Source organism: Numida meleagris, chromosome 13 (assembly GCF_002078875.1).
Source record: "Numida meleagris isolate 19003 breed g44 Domestic line chromosome 13, NumMel1.0, whole genome shotgun sequence".
In the NCBI taxonomy this organism is placed as follows: domain Eukaryota; kingdom Metazoa; phylum Chordata; class Aves; order Galliformes; family Numididae; genus Numida; species Numida meleagris.
Genome location: NC_034421.1, coordinates 7,010,191 through 7,031,429, shown reverse-complemented (window position 1 = coordinate 7,031,429; position 21,239 = coordinate 7,010,191). Strand labels below are relative to the sequence as shown.

The 21,239-nt window shown below is 55.4% G+C and overlaps 1 protein-coding gene across 1 annotated transcript; it reads right to left on the bottom strand.

Annotated features, from left to right (window-relative positions):
• Positions 3,775-21,232, bottom strand: CACNG3 (calcium voltage-gated channel auxiliary subunit gamma 3). The gene is made up of 4 exons (XM_021411996.1): positions 20,948-21,232; positions 6,540-6,623; positions 5,811-5,951; positions 3,775-5,155 (listed from the first exon to the last, which is right to left on the bottom strand). The coding sequence occupies exons 1-4, from the start codon at positions 21,156-21,158 to the stop codon at positions 4,644-4,646; spliced, it is 948 nt and encodes a 315-aa protein (XP_021267671.1). The 5' UTR covers positions 21,159-21,232; the 3' UTR covers positions 3,775-4,643.

Here is a 21,239-nt window from a genome sequence, read left to right as displayed (position 1 = left end):
CCATCACCTGGGGTCCCAGTGGGGTGGCCCCTTTGCCTTCTGCCACTCGAGTGCTGGTGTCTCTGCAGGAAACTCACTGAGCATTGCAACTGCTGCACCATGAGAGCAACAGCAGTGTTCAGCCTATTTTTTTTCCTTTTGCTGTTGTTCCTTCCCTTCTCTCTTCAAATCTTCCTTTGAAACCAAAACTTCCTGTTGTCTGAAATGGACAATCAGAGCTCCGGCAGCTGCAGCCCGAGAGCTTTGGCGTTTGGCAGCAGGATGAGAACTGCAAAACTCTTTCTTTGAGGCAAATTATGCATTCATCTTGCTCATTTAAAACAAAATATGATTTGCAATTTAACTTTCCATAATGAGCTCCTGCTATTATACGGTTTCCATAATGGCTGGTTTCATTGGAACAGATTGTTGGTGCACATGGTTTACAAAACATTTTCAATGCAAGCCCCGTTTTTTCTTATTTTAAATAGCAACAGCTGCTAAGCATGATAATTATTGTATTTCATCAAAATAAACGTACCAAGTTGCTTCTTAACACTACTTGGTGCAGTTTTCCAGCAGACCTGGTTGTTACTAAAGATGGGGGAAGTTGTGATGGAGTGACAGGAGTTTGTCAGTGAAAAGACTTCACTGAGAATGCAGGATGAGGGCTCGCTGCTAGGGCACTTCCTGGGGAAATTTAAGAGCTGGGCTTAGCAGCCATGGCCAGGTGAAGATTTACGATGCGCAGCACTCCCGGCAGCTGATAACAGTGCTGGAGGAGATCTTGCAGCCACTGAATGAAGGCTGCCCTTTGGAGCACCTCAGCGCTTGGATTTAGATGACATATAGTAATGGCACCGCAGAAGCCATTACTGTCCATCAAGGAAATAATAAACACACACTATGAATTGCTTGGACCCACCTGGGCTTTCGAGAGCTATTTCAAATGGTAGAAAAAGAACAACAAACAAATCAAAGCAAGAGAGGGCAAAGGACAATGTCAAGGAAGGAGCAGCCAAGGAGGTGGCTGCTGGGGCTGAGGAGCCCATCCTACAGCTCAGTGTGGGATGCTGGAACCTGTGGAGCTGGGCTTGGCGAAACATGGGGGGAAGGGAAGGGAAACTCCATGCTGAGCCACACGCAGGTGATGTTCCCTCCATGTCTGTATGGGTGCTACTGGCTGATGCAGACAGGTCCTAGTTGGGATTTCTGTCTACTACAACGGGAAAACAGCAATTACAGCACTCCCTAGAGATGAGAGCAGCAGCAGGACCTGCAGCGACCACAAGAAGGGGCTGCAGCTCCCCACTGCCGTCCTCATCCCCCGGCCCCGTCCCACTGCCCCCTGCACGCCCACACTGTGCAGTCCCTCTGCAGCAGGATAGATGCAGTACCCATGGCAACAGCCACTCCTGTGCTGACATTGGAACAACAGGCGCTGACCTTGGTGGACACAGTTGCATTAGCAGCTAACCAGAACGATGCTCGTTACTTTTTCAGTGGGATCATTCTGAGGGCAATGGTGTTTCCTAAAGTCTCCAGCTCAGGTGAGATGAGCCCACAGCTTGTGCTCATTTTGCAGTATTTTGCAGTGACCATACGATGATCTAAAACTGCAAAAAGGCTTTGTACAATAAACACAGAGCTGTTCCTGAGCTCCGCAGCACCCTTTAATCAGGCTGCTCACACGCCATGTGGGCTGGGGCTGGCTGGCTGGTGCGGGCTCGGAGGAGGAGCAGCAGGGACCCCTGTCCATGGTGGTGCCAGCAGGGACACAGTCAGCACGTGGTGGATGCTGCACTGCTCCCTGGGGTTGGCAGCAAGGGAATGAGGTAAGGGGGCAGCTGCTGGCCCAGTTTCTTGAATTTGAATGAATCTTTAGATCTTTTTTCCCTGAAGGGTTGGAAAGGTCGGGAGCTAGACAGAATGCGGACTTTCAGGTATTGAAATTAAACTTGTTAAGAAATCCGTATTGATTCGTGTTTCTCTGAAAAATATTGAAGCCTCTGGATTTAGCCTGGGTATTGATTTTCTCTCTCAGGGCAAAGACACCAGCACGCGGGGCAGACTTGGCACGTGGCAATGAGCACCTTCCACAGCCACCTGCCCCCATCACTTTGCCCCCGCTCAGGCTCACAGGGAGCAGCCACGGCTCATTTCAGTGTCACTATTTGCAAGGCTGTGGCACTGCTCTGCTCTGCACCCAGGTCTCCATCCTTGTCTCTCTTTGCTGCTGACATCTCCCAGCTCAGCCTTTGCCAGGGCACTACCACCAGATGCAGTGGCAGCACCCGTTTTCTCCCAGCCAACAGCAGTGCTGCCATGTGCTGACCAGGGCTGGGTGAGACAGAGGACAAAGGACAATAAAACCAAAAAGACAATGACATTACGAAGAGCAATAGCTGGAGGTGGTCTGCCTCAGAAATAAACAGACCAACCCTTCAGATCTCAATCCCAGCTTCCAGGAAAGCAAAGCAGAGGTGTGCAGCCTGTGCTGCTGCATCCCTGGCACCCCCACAGAGAGACCATGTCCTGGGGCACCTCCTGCTTCTTGTCAGTGACTCGGGGATAACTCAATTACCTTTGGAAAGTCGATCCTCTGTCCTTTGCCATCTCCTGGCTCACTTCCCCCAAGGAAAACAGCAGCAACACAAATCACCCCAAATGTGGCTTTCTGGAGATTTAGTTCTGAAGAAAATACCACTTTTACAGAAGCACAGAGCTGTAGGCATTGGAGGGTGTTCTGGAGCTCCCCCAGTCCAAACCCCACGGCAGGTTTTCCACAGCAGGTTGCACAGGAATGCATCCAGATGGGTTGCAGCCCTCTGCTGGGCTCTCTCCAGCAGTTCCCTGTCTGTCTGTACCTGGGGAGCCCAGCACAGGGCACAGTGCTCCAGGTATGGCCTCCCCAGGGCAGAGCAGACGGGAGGAACACCTCCCTCACCCGCTGGCCTCACTGTACAATGCAGCCCAGGGTCCCATTGCCCTTCTTGGCCATGAAAGCACACTGCTGGCTCACGGTTGGCCTGCAGGTCACCAGGACACCCTGGTGTTGCTCGATGCTGTTTTCTCAGGGCATGCACCTGGAGACGATCTGCTGGGAGCTGCAGAGCCCTGCAGGGCTGGTGCTCACATCCCTTGTAAATTAAAATATTGCTGCTTCTGCATTCTGTGCTGCAAGCCCTTTCACTACTTTGTGTGTTAAATATTTCCCTAGGATTGGGATGCTTCAATTCCTCGGCTGTTTTTAATACATGCAATCAGAGACTGCTGCAATTAAGAGGCCTAATTAGCATCTGAATAGGACTTCTCACCCACTCCTTACAACAGCAGCAAACAAACCACGAGGACAGGAGCTGCATCAGGAACTTCCCTTGCACAGGGCAAGCCGGAGCTCTTCTGCCCCCTGCACCTGTGGTGCTGCCATGGGAATCCGTCATTTTGGTCAGGAGGTTACGTGAGGCTTCCACTAAGTGCTCAGCTCTAGGAGCAGCTGCTCGGGCCCTGCTCCCTCCAGATGAGCTCAGCTCCAGCCAGAGACGTGGCTCAGTGTTCAAAGCCAACCCTATGGCTGCCTGCAGAGCCACGGCAGCAGAGCCCAGCAGCACAGGGGCTCCCGCTGCACCCAGAAATACCTGGACCCAGGGTAGCCCCCTCCTCATGCAACCCCTGTGGGCCCCTCTACAGCCCCATGGGAGAGCTTGGAGCTGTGTGGGGTGTAGCTCCAGTGAGACGTTGTGTACGATCCCTGGTGCCACAGCGCAGCACATACCACCTATTCAGCCAAGGAACTTGCTTGCCAAACTGGATGACTTTATTGTTATTGTTCTCACTCATCTCCTGGTCATACCCATTATAGAACCACACACCATCAGCACGCCAACCACAGCCGAGGCTCAGTCATAATCCCAGATTCTTCTCAGCGTGACCAGGTCAAGCGTTGCCTCCTCAGTTGTACCCAGACAGTAATTTGTGACTGATAGGGTATTAATTTTCAGGAATTATTTCATTTTCTTGCAATGTTAGAGGTTAATTAAATGCTGGCTAATTGCTACCAGTCATTGGAGAAATTTTGCTCCTGAGTCCTTTCATGGTCTGAATGCACCAAAAGGAAGAAAGAAAGAATGGAGGAAAGAAAGAAGCCCTTTCAAGACCACAGAAAATTGCAAAAGGATGTTTCTTCCAACCTGACATGACAAAATTGAATTCCAAGCTATTTAATGCATGCACGAAACACCATAAAGAAGCCCATCCCGAGCACTCCACCCACCACAACGGGATGCCGTTCCAAGACCATGAGCAGCGCCGCCAGCTCTGGGCTCCAGGCGTTCCGCTGGGAGTAACGACCCGACGGGGTTCTCACAGACAGGGCTGTCGCCAGCATTTCCAGTGGGACATACAGCTAAGGGAACACTGCGGTTATTATCAACATTAACGATGATGACTTTGGGAATCCCCCAACCTGCCCGTGGGGCGCTGGGGCCGTCCCCACCAGGACAGCGCTTCCCAGCCCTGCGTCCCCTGGGGTGGCACCTGGGGACAGGGGCACGGGGAGCTCGTTGGGGTCTCCTTAAAAATGGGGTTTCATGGGTTACACCGTCACGAGGATCATGTCATGCAGCCTGACAAAACACCTCTGTACACGCGCCCGGCGACGGGGCTCACACCGGCGTGGTTCGTCTGTTGGCCGGGTTGTTGTGCAAAGACTCCTTGAACTCTTTGGGGATGGAGTTGTGGACCTGTAAAAAACCGTGGTCCCGCTCCGAGTTGAGCAGCGTCCCCATGGTGACCTTGGAGGGATCCCTGGAGAGGGTGAACATGGAGATGTCGGTGGAGGGGATGGTGCCGAAGCCCTTGCTGATGGGCGACATGTCCCGGGAGCGCGGCTCGGTGGAGCGCGAGCTGGACCGCCGGCGGAAGCGGTACCGGTAGGGGGGCAGGCGGGTGAATGCCGACCGCTTCAGCAGCTCCGAGTGGGACCTGGCGCGGATCTGGCGGTGCTTCTCGATGTACATGTGCACGGCGATCACCCCCACCATCTCGGCGATGATGAAGGACAGCGCGCCAAAGTAGAAGGACCAGCCGTAGGAGTAGCTCTTCTTGGAATCACTCTGCCCCGGGTCCCCCGCGTTGGCCGAGATGTAGACGATGATCCCGATGATGTTGCTGAGACCTGTGGGAGGAGGAGAGGGATGGGGCTGGCAGCATCCCCGCAGGGCCAGCCTCGGTCCCCCGGGCTGAGAGCTGCACGAAGCAAAGTGACTCTTAATTCCCGGCAGAGCACAGAGTCTGTCTTTGGGATTTGGGCAATTTCTGCACCGCCAGCAGAGCTGCGGGGCTGGGAAGCAGCTGATACATTTCTGTATTTACTTAATGAATCGATTATGTTTTTTCTGTTGTTTTCTCATCTGCATCAGCGGCTCCTTCCAGCCGGAAGAAGGAGAGTAATTTGTCTCTTTGTGGGGAGAAGAAAAACACAAAATAGAGCAGTTCCTTGAGACAAAGACAGTGTCATAAAACAATCAGTGGAAGTGCAGGGGAGCTGTGCACAGACAGGAGAAGCTCTGACGGTGCTGCTCTGCAGGAAGAGGTATTATTCCTGCAAGACTGCAGCAGCCCCTCCACCTGCTGCCCAGCACTGTGGGCTTCACGGGGCTGAGGGCAGATGCCACAAAACCTGTCCTGTGCTGGACTCTCACTGGGGCTGTGCGGGTTTTCCTCCCTGCTCCTGGGACAGTTCCACAGCTGAGCCCCCTGTTCTGTGGGCCTTGGGGGACCCCATCCTGCCCCCAGCCTCTGTGTCCCCCAGCAAGCCCAGAGCCCCACACCTGCTGAGACGAAGAAGATGCCGGCGCTGAGGATGACGTTGTGTTTGCTCTTGTAGAACTCGCTGGCTGCCACGCACAGCCCCCCAAAGAAGAGCAGGCCCACGCTGAGGATGGGGAAGATGCTGGAGGCTCTGACAGCACCTGCAGGGTAAGGATGGGGCACAGGCTGAGGGACCGTGGGCTCTGCAGGGCTCGGGCCTGGCCCAGGCTGGCGCCCAGGCTGCTGCTATGGCCCTGTTCTATCAGATCTCAGGAGTCACTGCTCTAAGAGGGGTCTTTTCTGTTCACCCTTTCAGAAGTTCAGCCTCCAAACTGACTGCAAAGAGCAATTAATGCAGCAAATCCCTGCTGCTAAAGCAAAGGCACCTAAAATACGCTGTGCCTTGGTTCAGGCTCTCATGCCTCTCTTAGGGCCCATATTAAATGCACAGTAATACAGAGAAGCCCCATTAAAATGCCATTCTGGGGGCTTTAAAATAGACTTTTTTTTTGTTTTAACTGTGGGAGGGGGTGGGAGAAGAGCTTATATGCTCATCTACTAAAATGGCAAATGAACTGCATTTGACATGTTCCGCCTTAGGTGGGTGCACGGTGCGGTGCTCCCCGCAGAGGGGAGGGCCTTGCTCCAGCACCAGGGTCCAAGTGGAGACCCTGGGGCTGTGCTGGCTGGGAGCTGAGGGTCACATTGGGGGGACGCACTGGGGATGGGGCTCAGGGCAGCAGACTCACGGAGGAGGTATTCGGCTGTGTCCTGCTCATAGTCCGCATCCTCGGGAAAGTGGTCGATCTTCTTGCAGACTCCTCGGAAGGTTCCTGGGGAGACACAAGGCAGGGCCTTCAGACCCACACAGCAGCTGGGAAGGCCTGGGGCAGCAGATGCTCTGCACCTGGTGGCATTCCACTTAGCATTTGGGAAAAAAGGCTCCGGCTTTTTTTTGGTCTTTTCCCTCCCCTCCTGCCTCTGAAGCAAAACAAAAGCATTTCACCTCTAAGTGCCTGCCTGTTTGCTTTGGCTCCCTCTTTGCTGTGCTTCAGGGCCCAGCTCTCTCCTGTGCCAAAGTGATGTGGTTGTGCTACAGAAGGAGGAAGCCAAGGATGAGCCCACTCCTGCCAGGAGATGCGCTCCGGAGTGGCCATGCTGCAGGAGTGAGCACGGGGAGAGAGCCTGCAGGACCCATGGAACTGCCATCTCCAAAGTGAGCAGCAAACATTAATGCAGGAGTGCACACAGGTGTTGACAAATGTTGTTCTTGATGTTACACATGGGGAAGCTGAGGCATAGAGTGTGTCTTCTCTGAAGTGAAAGTGCAGGGTGAGGTGGGAGGGATCCCACAGCTGTCCCCATTTGGGTTATGACTCCTGCACAAAGCTGCCAGTGCTCACATGGAGTTTTACTCAGGGCGGATGGTGGCAGTGCAGGTCCTGGGGGCCTGTCCCCTCCCACACGGGTGCATCATATGCTCCTGGTCTACCCAAAACCATCGCAAGGCATGCTGCTCCCTGCTGTGCCCCATCCCCATCAGCTCCAGCTTTGGGCTTGGGGGAGCTGAGCGTCGTGACAGGCATCAATTAAAGCCTGGCGATGAAGCTCTGGAGGTGGCAAGCTGTCACTGGAGCAGAGACATGGCACTGGAGGGAGAAGAGCCTGCTCCCGTTGCTTTGGGAACTGAGGGCATAGGGGAGGCTGAGAACAGGTGGCACAAGTGGGGCGGGCAGCACTGGGCACAGTGAGGACAGTGCACGTAGCCACCTCCTCCTCCCAGCTCCTGGCTTCCCGCATCTCCTTCTCCCTGCGCTCACCAGTCATGCTTTGCCCCATGTCCCCCATGCTGGCCCCTGTATTTCTCTCCTTCCTCCCCAGCTGCCATGCAGCCATGGGACAGCACTGAATGCCGGGACCCTGACACCAGGTCCCACTGTGACATATCCCCACTCTCAATCAGGGATGAGTTAGCTGGTGGAAGAGCTGAGGTTCCAGCACAGGTTTGTCTTTATATCTTGGTGCCTTGATGCCACTGAAGCCCCAGCCCTGAACTCCCCGTGCAGCTCTGTCTTCACCAGTGCACCCTGACAGCTCAGCTCTGTCAGGAGCGAAGCCCTGTGCAGCAGCAGGACAGCACAGCAGGGTCACATTGCTCAGCCTGGGGTGCAGTGTGCACAGCTGTGCTGCACTGACTCTCCTCCCCAGCTGGAAGTTGCAGCCTATCTGCTTCAGCTCTGCCTGTCCCACCGAAACACTTACTTTGCAACAGAGAATGGATTAAAAAATAATAATAATTTAAAAAAAAAACACAAAAAAATGTGACTTTTCCACTGCTGGCACAGAGCCTTTGTTCAGATGCAGGACTGAGGTCCAGCTCCTGCCTGCTGCCCATGCTTAGAGACAGCACTCCTAGGGTCTCCATACCCCTCAGCCCCAGCTCTGAGCTCCGTCCCATGGGGCAGGGCACCGCGCACCCCACGCTGCCGCCCCGCCGCATCTATTTCATGCGCTGACATTTATGTCGGATCCTTTGCTCCGTTCTGTTCATTAACTGATGACTGTTACCATGGTGACTGTTTAGTCACCTGACACACCAAAAACATCCCAAACTCCAAACAAATGAGACTGAGCGCCCCCAACTCCCAGTGCTCCTGGGGAGGAGCTGCCCTCGTGCCGCTGCTCGTTCCGTGTCCCTTCACTGTGCCCTGCAGGACAGCACTGCAGTGCAACAGAACCAGATCATGGGCTGCAAAGAGCATCTGCCCACTGACTCGGGCTCACAGCGCCTGTAGGGAACAGCTAACCTGGAAGAGACGAACTCACAGAACACATTTTGCATTCAGCGTTTTGGACTGCACTCCCTCCACCTTGTGCTCCGGGTGCCTCCTCAGCCCGCTTCAACCCCCAGACCTCAGCCCCACACTGCATGCAGCCCTCGTGCTGCCCTCTGCTCCCCCTGCTCCTGGGGTGATGTTTCCTTTCAGCCTTCTGTTGCTGCTGGTTTAGTTCATTTGTATTTCAATGTAGGCACTCTCTGCACTGCATTTATCAGAGAATGCAAAGGCAATTAATTGATTTTATCTCAGGTCCGTTTCCCCTCACAGCCCTTTCCCCGGGGAGGGCCGCGGGAGGGGGCTGGGAGAAGCACTGTTCTCACAGTGCCAGCGGTGTTAACACAGCCAGGAGCACAGACCCTCACCTGGGCAGCCAGAAGAGCAAAGAGCTCTGCTTATGGTTTTAACACCTCATTACTTTTCATCAGTGGAACAGCTTTCAGGGATCGCTCTGGCTGTTGCTGTTCAGTGTGCAAAGCACAGCTCGGGCTTGGGAAGACGAGCTAACGCTGCTCTTCAGTGCAAACAGAGCTCCCACCAGTCCTCCCCTAGGAGGGCTCAGCCCAGCAGGAGACACAGTCCTGCTGCCAGGTCAGACCCAGCACTTGGCACTGCCTGGGATGTTCATGTACAGACAGCCTGTCCGGCCGAACCCACATGGAGTGAGTGGCATGGCCATGGTGCCCTGAGCACTCCAGCATTCGACACTCACAGGAGAAGAGAGCCTGGAGCTCAGCTGCAGTGCTCTGTGCTGTTACTGTGGCACATCTCGGAGATGTTCAGGCACCCAGCTCCCAGCAAGGCTCCGAAATATCTCCCAGGAATCCAAACTCCAGGGTTCTTTTTTTTTTTTTTACCTCCCGCCCACCCCCCAGATGCTTGCAGATTTGCAAGGATTCATTTTCTCCCTTTTTTCCCCAGCTTCACGTGGTGCCGTGGGGCTGAGCACTGTCTGCCCAAGAGCTGCGCCCTTTGCACTTGATGCAAAGCAATGAGGACACAGCAGGTTTAGGGCCGGTGTTTTCTCACCCAGAAACCAGCTTCGTGGTCCTTCAGACTGCAGCCTGCCACCTCCTCACAAGGCACCTGCTTGCATGAAGCCCACTGGCGAGCTGCTGAACTAAGATAAGTGTGTGCAAAAGTTGAGAAAAGCCCTCTGCTCCACGCTGCTGTGCTGAGATGGGTTCCCTGCAGCATGGCACCCAGTGCTCCCCCAGCACCACAGCCCCCCCACACACCCCTGCTCCCTGCAGTGGCCCTGTGCCAGGTGCCCAGCGGGGTAGTGGCATGGGATGTGGCTCCCCCTCCTTCACACCCTCTCCCCCTCTCCGGTTGCGGTTGGTGTCTCAGCTGTCACCTACACAGCTATGTATTTTCTGAAGGTTTTCTTTTTTTTTTTTTTTTTTTTTTTACCCTTTGAAAAAAAAAGCAGTGGAAAAACCCCAAGTCAAACTAACGGAGTGCAACAGCAAGGAGGTGGCAGAGGCAGCAGCATGGTTGCGGCACTGGATGGGCGGATGCTGGCTCAGACAGGAGCTCAAACAGTGGCAGCCAAAGCACAGGGGCAGCCCCATACCCAGCAGTGACCCCACAACTCGGGGCCAGGCAGTGCCTGGTGGGCTCTGGGTGTCCCTATGGGCACAGCCAGGCTTTGGCACCGTGGCTGCTGGGAGCTGCTGCTGTTGCAGGGATTGCCAGCACCCGGGTGTCACAGACTTTTTTCCCTCAGCATTGCTAAAAGGAAAAAAAAAAAAAAGGAAAAAAATCTACATTTTGACAGTGACTCATCATCTCCCATTCTGGAATCTGTGGGGTTGCTACAACCTACACAAGGCAGTTCAGAAAAGCAAAACAATTCTGAATAATAAAGGAGAAAAAAGTTTGAAAAGGATGGGTAATTTCTGGCACTCTTCGAGGGCTCGGCTTTGGTGTTCTCACCTGATAGAAGCAATCAGGTAACACAACAGAGCTGCCTCTCAGGCCACCCCTCAGGTTTCCTTCTCCATCACTGGAGCTCATTAGGGACCAGAGAGGCTCTACAATGACAATGATCCCTCCAGCCCAGTCCTGCAGTGGGGTGGGATGAGGACCAGGGATGGGAGCAGGGACATGAAGCTGTTGTGACAGAATGGGGTGTGAGCTCAGCCAACCCCTGCGAGGCACATGGCAGCCACTACTGGGCTGGGGCAGCTCCACGGCATTCTGGAGGAAACCATTTCTTGTTTCAACAGCAAATAAACATCGATTTTTATTTTAAAAAGTAATTGACGTTCCTATGATAGCAAAGTGAGGGCTGGAGCAGCCAGAATCCATGTAAATAAGCCTCGCAATGGAAAGTAATGAGCTTCGCTGATTGAGTTTATCCTTTTAAATTAATACAACAGTAGGAATTTGAAAAAATCACCAGCTCAGAGATGATGACAGAGAGAGGCAGGTGGGAGCCAGGACTGAGTGCACCTGCAGCACACATACATCGAGAAGGGTCTAAGACCATGTCCCCCCGTGGGGCTCCTCCCCACTATTTCTGCTGCCTTCTGCCAGTTTCCCACCCAACCTGTTGCAGCTCACACCCTTTTCTACTCTCGTGTCCGTGATGCCTTTTTCTCTCCTTTGCTCTTTGCCCTCCGTGCGTCCCCACAGCACAGCGGCTCCAGGATCGTCCCCATTGGGGGCCACCAGGTTCGGGGGCACAATGTCACAGCCCCAGGTGGAGCTGCCCCCAGCCCCACAGCCTGTAACCTGCAGCAGAGCAGGGAGGAGGAGGCAGGGCACAGCCGAGCCCTCCTGCAGCACCACATCAAGGCAGGGGGAGCAAGATGTGTCAGGGAGCAAAAAGCAAAGCTGTAATTGCCTGCTGCAATCGTGGCTGTGAGCTGGAATAATGCACCAGAGGGACAGGACCAGCTCATTTATTGAAGTCCATCTGACCCACGCAGCATCTCTGAACCCTACGGGGAGATCCGCATGACCACAATGCTAAAATCGGGGATAAAACCCATCCAGAGAGGACGAGGTGGGAAAAAAAAGAAGGGTCAAGGAGTGAACAGACCTGCTGGGGATCCTCCGTGTGAATTAGCGGCCACTTGTCTAACCAGAGATAACACAGAGAGGGGGCAGGAGGTGCTGTGCTCTGTGCCTGCTGCAGCCCCGGAGCTGCACCAGAGGACAGATCACACCGGCAGCTGCTGAAGTGCCTGTTTATAGTATGGAGGAGAGGAAGCTGCATAGCGATGGGAAGCGGGAGGTTTCACTTCGCCCGTATTAAAGTGTCCTCTGAATTCCCAAAAACCCATAAACGCCGATTTCACAGCTCTGAAGCGCGGCCCCTCGCTCAGGGAGCGCTTCCCCAGGCTCTGTGCTGAAGAGGAATGGATCAAGACATTAAGAACTGCAGCTCAGGTCCCGGCAATCACGGCTTGATTGCACTTCCGATGGGCAAACAGAGCAAAGTTCAGGCACTGCCGTAGATTTGCGGAGCTTCACCGGTCAATTCACAGGGAAGAAAACAACGATGAGCCCAAGCACCTAGAATGGGCTTAAGCATAAAAGCATAGCCCGTGAATAGAGGACGATTTAAGGGTGTTTTCCCCCCCAGTTTCACCACTGAGACACGAGCTTGCACCAGTCGAAAAGCTGCCCGGTTAGTATGCAAACAGCCACGAAAACAAAAGCGTGCCCAACAAAAGGGAGAGAGGGGATCCGCGCAACTCTGCATTTAAATCAGCGGCTCAGAACCGTGGAGCGCTGAGAGACGACACCAACAAAGAGCAGAGAAACCATCACAACGTCGTTCCCCGATGCGGGGCACACGGACGAGCAGGGACCGGGGCAGGAGGGCTGTACGCGGGGGGGAAGGGGCTCCTCCACCTCCTTCTGAGGGCTGTGAGAAGTTAATCGCTTCTAAGAGGAGCCACGCAGTGCAGAGCATCAAGGCTAAAAATATGTAAATCGCCACGGAAAGCACTGCCAGAGCTTCGGCGAGGCCAGGAAGATGCCAAAAGGCAATTTAGAATTTCTGAGCTCGCTGCATGAGGCATTAAAAAGGTCACTATTTCTGAAAGAGGGATCTTTACAAATAAACACATTTGCTCAGGACTCGGTGAGTCATGCTGGAGCGGAGCACAGAGCATTTCCAACCTAATGCTTCTGACAGGCCACGAGCGGGGTGATCTTTTCATGTTTACAGTTCATCGATAGTTTTTACAGCCACGCAGTCAATCTCTGAAGCGCATTTAGCCCGGGAGGAGGCTCGGCAGGCTGTTTTCCTTGCAAAAGTGATATTAAATTTCTTTTTTCTTTCTCTCATAGCACTGATTCGAAGCTAAGTACTTGTGCTTCAGATATGGGACTGCCACTCAAACACCTCCTTTTTTTTTATTATTATACTCTTTCTCAGATCTCCCTAACAACAGAAACGTTCCAAGATTTCAGCAGAAGCACTTGAAAGGGGCTGTACCCATCTGACCCTGCTTGGTGCAGAGGGCAGCGGTGCACCCCAGGGGGAGATGAGAGGTGCTCGGTGAGCAGCACTGCAGCTTCAGTCCCCCCTTCACGGGGAGCATCCTGCAGGCTGAGCACCAGGAGCAGGCTTCACAGTGCTGCGTGTAAACAACTTTTTCCTTGTGTCCAATCTCAATCTCCTCGCTTTCAGTTTGAAACCATTTTCCCTTGTCCTATCCCAACAGACCCTGCTACAGAGTCTGTCCCCACCTTTGTAACAGTCCCCCTTCAGATGCTGAAAGGACACTGAACGGTGGAAGATCTGGATCTTGGTTCTTCCCTTATCTGAGAGATCTCACGCTGGGAGGGCACCCTGGGCACAGCAGCCTCTGAATTGCTGTGTGCTGGCAGCGTGTGATGCAACCACCGCCACTGCATCAGAGCCCGGACAGCTGCCAGAGGTTGGGTGAGAGCAGCTGGGTGGCACGGGGTGCTCTGGGCCCCCTGCCCACCTCAAGGCAGCGCCAGAACCATGGAGCTGTGCAGGGCAGGAGGACGTGGTAAAGGTCCCTCAGCACAAGTTAAAGTCAGGAACACTTTAACAACAGCGTTGGTAACCTCTGGGGGGGTCACTTTCCCCTCCCTTTACATTTCCAGGCACGAACTAAGAGTAAAAATACAACCATGGGACAATTACTGAATCACCAAACAAACTGGAAGAGTGAGCATTCGCCAGGCACGAGCACAAATGTCACCCTCACACGCCGCCTTTTGTTTGCACTGTGCTCAGGCTGAGTCACACACTGCTCCTTCCTGCACCGCTCGAGCTGCAGCCCCCTCCTGCCCCGCTGCTCCACACCGGGCACGAGCTGCTCAATGCTAAGTGATGCACAAGGCCCTCCTGCTGCTGGGCTGCAGCCCCTGCCCTTGCCCCTGCCTGCCGTGTGCCCTGCCCGCTCCCTGCCTTGCCTTGCCCACCTGGTGGCCTGACCCCGCTCTCTGTGTGATCAAAAGCAGCTCCCCATCACCTGAGGTGGGGATGGCTGCAGCCCGACAGCGCCGGGTTTGTCTGCAGGTTGTGGTGTCAGGAGATAAGGAGCACGCAGTATCTGAGAACACCATCATGCAGCATTACCTGCTCAGCAGCCATAATAATTCCTCCTGCCTCTCTGCACGATGACTGCGAACAAACCCTGATATTTTCAAGCCTGTCAAACGCAGTCAGCCAGTGCACGAGTGAATTCTGCAAGGGTTAGGGAGACAAGCACAACCCAGCTGTCACAGCACACATTCCAGAGGGGAGCAAAGCCCTGTCGCAACCACAGTCCACCCCCAGGAGCTCCTTTTGGTGCTGAGCATGGGACAGTGCAGCCTCAGCACAAGCAGGGCTGGAGGGAAGGACCCTGCAGCTCTACCATTAATGTTCCTGGTGGATCTTCGATGAACATGCAGCAGCCTGGGACATGCAGAACACCCAATAGCCGTCAGAGCACTTGGTCACTGCAGCTCTGCAGCAGTCGTTCCAATCAGTGCTCCTCACGCAACTGCTGCACCACTTCCCCTCCTGCCCCCAGCAGGCCTGCTGCCATCACCCAGTAATTCTGCCGAGAAAATGCTGTGCCCAAGTGTAGGTGCACCGCTGACACACAAAGTACCTCTACTTCAGGAAATGACCAGGAGGGGTTGATGTATTTCTGCACTGTCTGTCTCCAGCACAACCAGACCAGAGGACGTTGGACAGTATAAACCATGGAGCATTCCCTGCCTTGAACTTCTTATTACGAAAAACACAGCTCTATACCAGATGGTTGGAAGGGAATATAACCATCAAATAAGGAGATGCACAAAGCACCCGAGCCACTGAGGCTGGGCTCGCACCATGAGCAGTGCTTGCGAGGCAATGCAGGAACATCCCATCTGCAGAGCTCCAATGTGCACGAGCATGGAGCGAGGATTGTCGTCGTCACCCCAGCACTGTCACTCCTTATCACAGCAGGTGTCTTCTTAATCAAAGGAACACCTCGGGATGCCCGCCGCTGCACTCCCTGGAGCGAGCCATGCCTCATTACAGCTGGAGGATTGCGTGGCATGATGCGCTCCCCGGGGTGCTCGTCCTTCAGTGAACAGCCACAGCACAGCGTGCAGCACCAGGCAGAGCAGAGCCCCGAGGAAGGGATGTGGGGACCTGCACCTCAGCACCAAGCCCCAGGCCAAAACACAGCCAAGCACAGCTTCAGGGAGTTCTCTTCCATGGGATTTCAGCAAATTTATAGAATTTTGAGACCAATTTTAGTCTTCCTGGAAAAGGCTGTTAATGTCTATTTACAAAGTGCACCTCATGTTGATTAAAATCCATGGTGAGATCCATATGAATAGTCACCACCGGGATGCCAGAAGCACCGAGCCAGCTGCACATCAGGGCTGTGTCATCTTGCCTCATCCCAAGCAGTGTGGGCACTGCAGAGGGCTGTGGCTGTGCCAGGGGGGCTGCGCCCCATGAAGCAGAGCTGAGGGGCTGTGTGTCCTCTTTAGGACCAACACCAGCGAACTCACCCAGACCTGCTTCCAGCTTCACATTATGAAAGGCAGAAAGCTCGTGGGAAGAGAAGTGATTCACCAGCCGCCATGTAACTCTGCACTGCGCAGCCACGCTGCTCTCCCGCTGCCTGGCCGGCACGGTGACACCGGGCATGGAGACCTGGCACCATGAGTGTGGCCGCCCCAGCACTCGAGCTGGCCGCCTCCGTGAGCCATCACCAGTTATTTACAGCCATAATGGAGACAGTGACCTTGCATGGAAAAAAACAACACTTTGAGCCTCATTCAGATTCAGCCTTCCACCTCTATTAAACAGGAGCAGCTCTCGAGATGACAGACTCTGCACCACGCCTATGCAGCAATAAAACGCCTGCTCCCGAGCTGCTCGCAGCATACATTCACTCCTCACGTGCTGCTCACAGCAATGTGGGAGCTGGCTCCCCACGCTGCCCCGGTCGATGGGAGCGGTGTGCTGACAGCTGCTGTACGTCCCACAAGGTGAGTGCTGCACCCACTGCTCTATGCACACATCTCAGAGCAGAGTTGGGGCAGGAGCAGAGTGGGATGCCCTGATGGCAGTGGGATGTTGTGGCCCAGAAGGGTTAGAAGGGTTCCTATGGCTCATGGCACAGGCACAGGGGTGTGGAGCAGGCCGGGGGTCTGGCAGCCTGATTGCCACCTCTATTGGAGTGATGTAATGAATGCTTATGCAATACAACCTTCAATAAGACAAAAGTTAGGGATGCCCAAGTCAGAGGCCTGACCCAAGTCCCACGCTCAATGATTTTGTCCAGCCCAGCTCTGTCCCCAGCACCAGCTCTGTCCCCAGCACTGGGTGCAAGCCCTGCCCGTCCCCACATGCCTATTTTCTGGGGGCAGGAGGGATGGAGTTAAACCTGCAGTGTGTGAACCACATCAGGACACGGGCAATGCACCCTCCTCTCCCTCACTCACTACTGCCATTTGAGGTACCTCTGTATCTAACTCCTGTTGCACCATTGCAGCTCCCTGTCCCTGTACTGGGGGCAGAGACCATTGCTCCATTCACCCACAGTGTGGGCAGCACAGGCAAGCAGAGTTGTGAGCACCATGGAGAGGTGTTAAATGGCAGCCAGAGTGTTGGTAAGAACCCATCACAGATGGCATCCAGACAGAGGAACAGGATGAGCGGCTCTTTAAATACCTGCTGATAATGAATAGCACAAAAATGTGCTCCATCATGGCTGATTGCAATCTCAGGGACGTTTGCTTGGCGCTTTTAAAAATTAAAGATAATAACTTTCTAACAGAAACAATATTGCTGTCACCTTGGGGAAATTCTCTGCTTGGCCTCGCTCGGAGGGCCGTGAGGCTCCAGGAGCTGGTGGCCGGCCAGCAGCAGCTGCTCACTGCCCACGGCCGCCTTCAGCATGAGCAGCTCCACTCTGCAGAGCCAAGAGGAGCTCTGGGCACAGCCAGGGGGAGAGGAGAGCACAGAGCCACCCCTGCGGGAGGGGAACCACAGCAGGAGCTCCCTGCTCCCCGAGCTGCTGCCAGAGAGAGGGACTCAAAATTGCAACTGAAAGAGTCCAAAACTGGGACTCCTGCTATTGGAAACAGCAGTTATCACATGCACATGGCTGATCATACAAGCTAACAGGATCGGTTAAAATAAACCTGCAGGGTTGAGTAATGCAAGGAGAGATTCTTCAGTTGTGTCAGAAGAAAAGAGCTCCCCGTCACTGCTGGGTGGCGGTGGTACAGCTGTCAGTTATGAGCAGAAATGACACCCAGTGATTTCTGCATGGGGTACTGCTGTGCTGTGCTGGGAGACAAGCAGCTCTGTGCTCTACCAGGGATCGGGGAGGATGCTGAACAGCTGCCCTTAAATGTGCACATGGAATTGGCAGGGCTGAAGGACTCCATCCCAGGAGCACTGGGAGAACAGGCTAAGGAGTTTTCTGAAGGTTTAAATGGGATTTTCATTAATCTTGGCATGCTGGTGAGTTTCTGGAGGACAACAGCTGGCTTTATGGTTAATCAGCCCCAGCAGATCCCCACGAGCAATGGCAGTGGTGGGGGCATGTGGCACCAGGGCTGTGGGAACAGCTTCATGGGGAGCAGAAGCTGGGCTGGGCTGCAAAGGAGGGCATTACCATAACACATTCAGAGCTCCACAAGCTATTCGATTTAGCTCTCCTGAAAAAGTAAAAGAATGGTATTATGCTTTATTAAGCAGACTGTAGAGATTGTGAATTGCCTTCCATTGAGATGTTCCTGCATGGGATCTGTAACTGAAACAGCACTGGGCTACAACAGTGTCTTTATGGAGAATATTAATGATAACATGAATTAACTGCAGATAAAAGGTGTAAATGGCAGGGAAAAGACCAACTGCAGTAGTCAGGAATGATGGAGGAGGTGCTAGGGATGGGTGCAGAATTGAGCTCAGTTATTCACAGCCATATTGCAGAGGCATGGCCAAGGTTTTGCCTTTAGAAGCCGCAGCTGCCGTGCAGGAGATGGTAGCACAGAATGGGCATGGGGAGGTGGTGGGCAGTCAGCAGGGAGGTGCCCTGCGGAAGGAAGAGCCTGCTGGTTGCAGTTAGATTGCAAGAGGGGGAGCAGGAAATCCACAAGGTGACATACTGGGGAAAGGAGCAAGTTCGTTTGTTCCCAGTGCTGTGGCTGCAGTGGAGTCGAGATGTGGGAGCAGCAGGGGCAGAGGGGCTGAGATATGGGAGCGGTGGGTGGGCCCTGGCTGAAGGTGAAGGCGGCTCTGGGAATTGCTCAGGATGGGCAGTTCCCAGCCCTCCCTCTACTGCCCACTGACAACATCCAGAAGAGTGATTTTTACTTTAACCAAGTTCTCCTAAGAAAAAGAACAAAACCCAAGAAAAGTTCTCAGAGATCAGTGGGGAGAAATGGGCTCTGTCATGCACTGTGACCCTGCTGCTGCTGTGGGATACGAGGATCGGTCCAGGCAAGAGGGATACCATGTCCCCTCTACCCACCCAAACCCAGGACAAGGGGCTGGCAGGGTGCATGGGGGAAAGCCATGTCCTGACCGGACAGATGAGGAAAGCAGGATGGACAGACAGATGGAGCCAGCGGGACGCCAGAGCATCTGCTAGGCTGAACAGCACTCGGGGTACTCCAGCAGCACCAAGCACTTTGTTCCCAGTTCTCACAGAGGAGGAAGGGGCAGCCCGCTCCCAGCGCTGCACTTCCTACTCCTGCCATCCCCCCTCCTCTGCCTTCTCAAGCCGGGGAGCCGGCCCCGTCCCGCAGCGTGCAACCCAAACACTGCAATGTACAGTACGGCAAAGGCTGCACCAGTGCAGCAGCTGTGAGCGCTGCCCGGGCTCTCGCTGTCGAGGCAGCCACTAATTTGTGTTTGCCGGCGTGGGTGTCTCCCACAGCTCTGCTGCGGCTTCATTCAAGATTTATCCGCTCCTGCCATGGGCTCGGTGCAGCCACGTGATGCAGCTCCCACGCAGGGCTGCGTGCTGCTGCCACAGGCTCGCAGAGCACTGCGATGCCGCGCACCCAGCGCCGCTTTGGTCATTTCAATAATCCGCTGCGCGCACGCAGGCAGGCGAGGAGCAGAGTGACGCTGAATTCCTCTGTCGCAGCGCACGCTAAACCCCTGTCAGCAGCAGAGATCTCCAGGCCCAGGCGCTCCCCGAAGCGCAGAGCTCTGCTCGGTGCTGTGTTCTCCCAGCACCCCAGGGCCGGGTTCACCACCAGGAGAGGCTGACAACATGCTACACTCCTTATTCAGCAAGCCAGATGCGATGAATGCACCGAAGCAGCAGAACGATGAGGCCCTGCCCGCAGGAGGGGCTGCCCTGCCTCTCCCCCCCCACCCCATGCCCCTCCCTACTGCAGGAATGGCTGTGAGCAGGAGAACATGGCACGTGGTGTTTCTGCACCCAGCGCCAACGTGTCCCCCAGCACCAGGGCTCCATGTGCTGCCCCGACCCAGGGTGGGGTGGGACCCCCCAGTAGGACCCCCCAGTGGGACATCCCTATCCAGGTCTCAGCTCGGTGCCCCCACTCGTCCATGCCACGCTCAGGGCGAGGACCCATGATTCAGCGCTGAGCCCTTTCCTGATTGGGCTGTGCTCAGGAGACCAGGGTTGCACCGACTCCTTCCAAAGCAGTGATTTATGGCAGTGAGGGAAACATAAAACATCCACTGAAGAAAACCACAGCCAGCAAAAATAAGAATTTTGGAAATTACTCATGCCTTCAGTGATTCCATCTCTCACAGCCCTGTCTGCTGCCTCCTCTGCTCCCTCAGCCTGAGAGGGGAGACAGATTATCGCCAATTATTTATTATGGAATTAGAGCATGATCCAAACCCTCCTTGAATCAATAGGAGAGCTCCGACTGCCTACAGTGGGCCTAGGGCCGAGCACAGGAGCACGCAGGGTATTTCTGCAGCCGTGGCTGTGACTCACCGAGAACTTTCCGAGGTGGCGGGCGCAGCTCAGTGCCATGCTCGTTTGCCCCCATGTCAGCAAATTCTCTCCTGGGGCGGTGGGAGCTCGGCACCCCCAGGGCCGCAGGATGGCAGGCAGCCCTTTAGCCCGCAGGGCACCAGCCGCTGCCGTTCATTTTAAAAGTTAGGGTGATCCCATCGGCCATTTTTTGCTGCACAGGTGCCAGCATCTGGGCTCCACTCAGGCTCACGTTTGAGCGCTGCCTGTTGGTGCTCGCATTAATCTCAGCCAGGAACTTCGGGCTGACGGAAACCCCGGAGCAGCGAGCAGCGCTGCAGGAAAACAGGGGGTGCTGCCGCCGCAGGGGCAGAGCTGCGAGGGCAGGTGGGGGGGCAGCCGTGGGGAGCGGTCCCCGAGGGACGCAGGGCCGAGCAGCGGTAGAGCAGCAGCAGGACGCTGCGCCTCACGCTGCGCTCTCGGCGGGGAAGGGCTGGCCCCGCTGCTGGGGGGCGGCTGCGGACACGGTGCCCGCAGAGCCCCCGCCGGGAGAGGCTCAGAGATGCGCCCACCGCTCGATTCCCATTAAAGCAGCCCCAGGGCCCGGAGAGAGAGGGACCTGTGGCCGCCTAGCCCCAGCCCCAGCCCCGCCGCACGGCCCCGCCGCTCGGGGCACGCATCTCGGCCGCCCGCAGCCGGCACCGCTTCCCGGAGCGGGGGGAGCCCCCCACCCCGACACCCCGCGATCTGCGCGCGGGAGCCGCCCGGAAAGTTTCCCCCGCCCGCAGCGCGGCACCGCCGAGCGCCTCGTCCCCGGGAGGGGGTCCGGCCGTGGGGCGGGGGTCCGGGGCACCCCTGCCCTCCCCCGAACTTCTGAGGCCGGGGGCCGGCCGGCGGGCGGCCGGGGGCGGTCGGTACCTTCCAGGCAGCACGTCCTCCAGAGCCCCGAGTGGGTCATCACCTCCTCGTTCTTGCGGCTCGTGTCGTTGTCGCCGCCGGACTTAGTCCTGCACACGCCGCGCGAGTAGAGCCAGTAGTCGGTGCCCACGGCGATGGTCATCAGGCTGAAGGCTGCGAAGGCTCCCACCGTGGTGATGAGCATCTGGACGCCTCTGTCACACATCCTCATGCTGCTTCATCCTACGGCGGCGGCTCGCAGGGGAAGGGCCGGCGCCGCCGCCCGCCGCCGCTCTCCGCGCCCGGCGCCTCA

Coding starts and splice junctions, on each gene's coding strand:
- CACNG3 (XM_021411996.1), bottom strand. CDS start 21,158: ATGAGGATGTGTGACAGAGGCGTCCAGATGCTCATCACCACGGTGGGA. Junction 5,952..6,539: donor CACAGCCGAATACCTCCTCC/GTGAGTCTGCTG, acceptor CTTACCCTGCAG/GTGCTGTCAGAGCCTCCAGC. Junction 5,156..5,810: donor CATCTTCTTCGTCTCAGCAG/GTGTGGGGCTCT, acceptor CTCCTCCCACAG/GTCTCAGCAACATCATCGGG.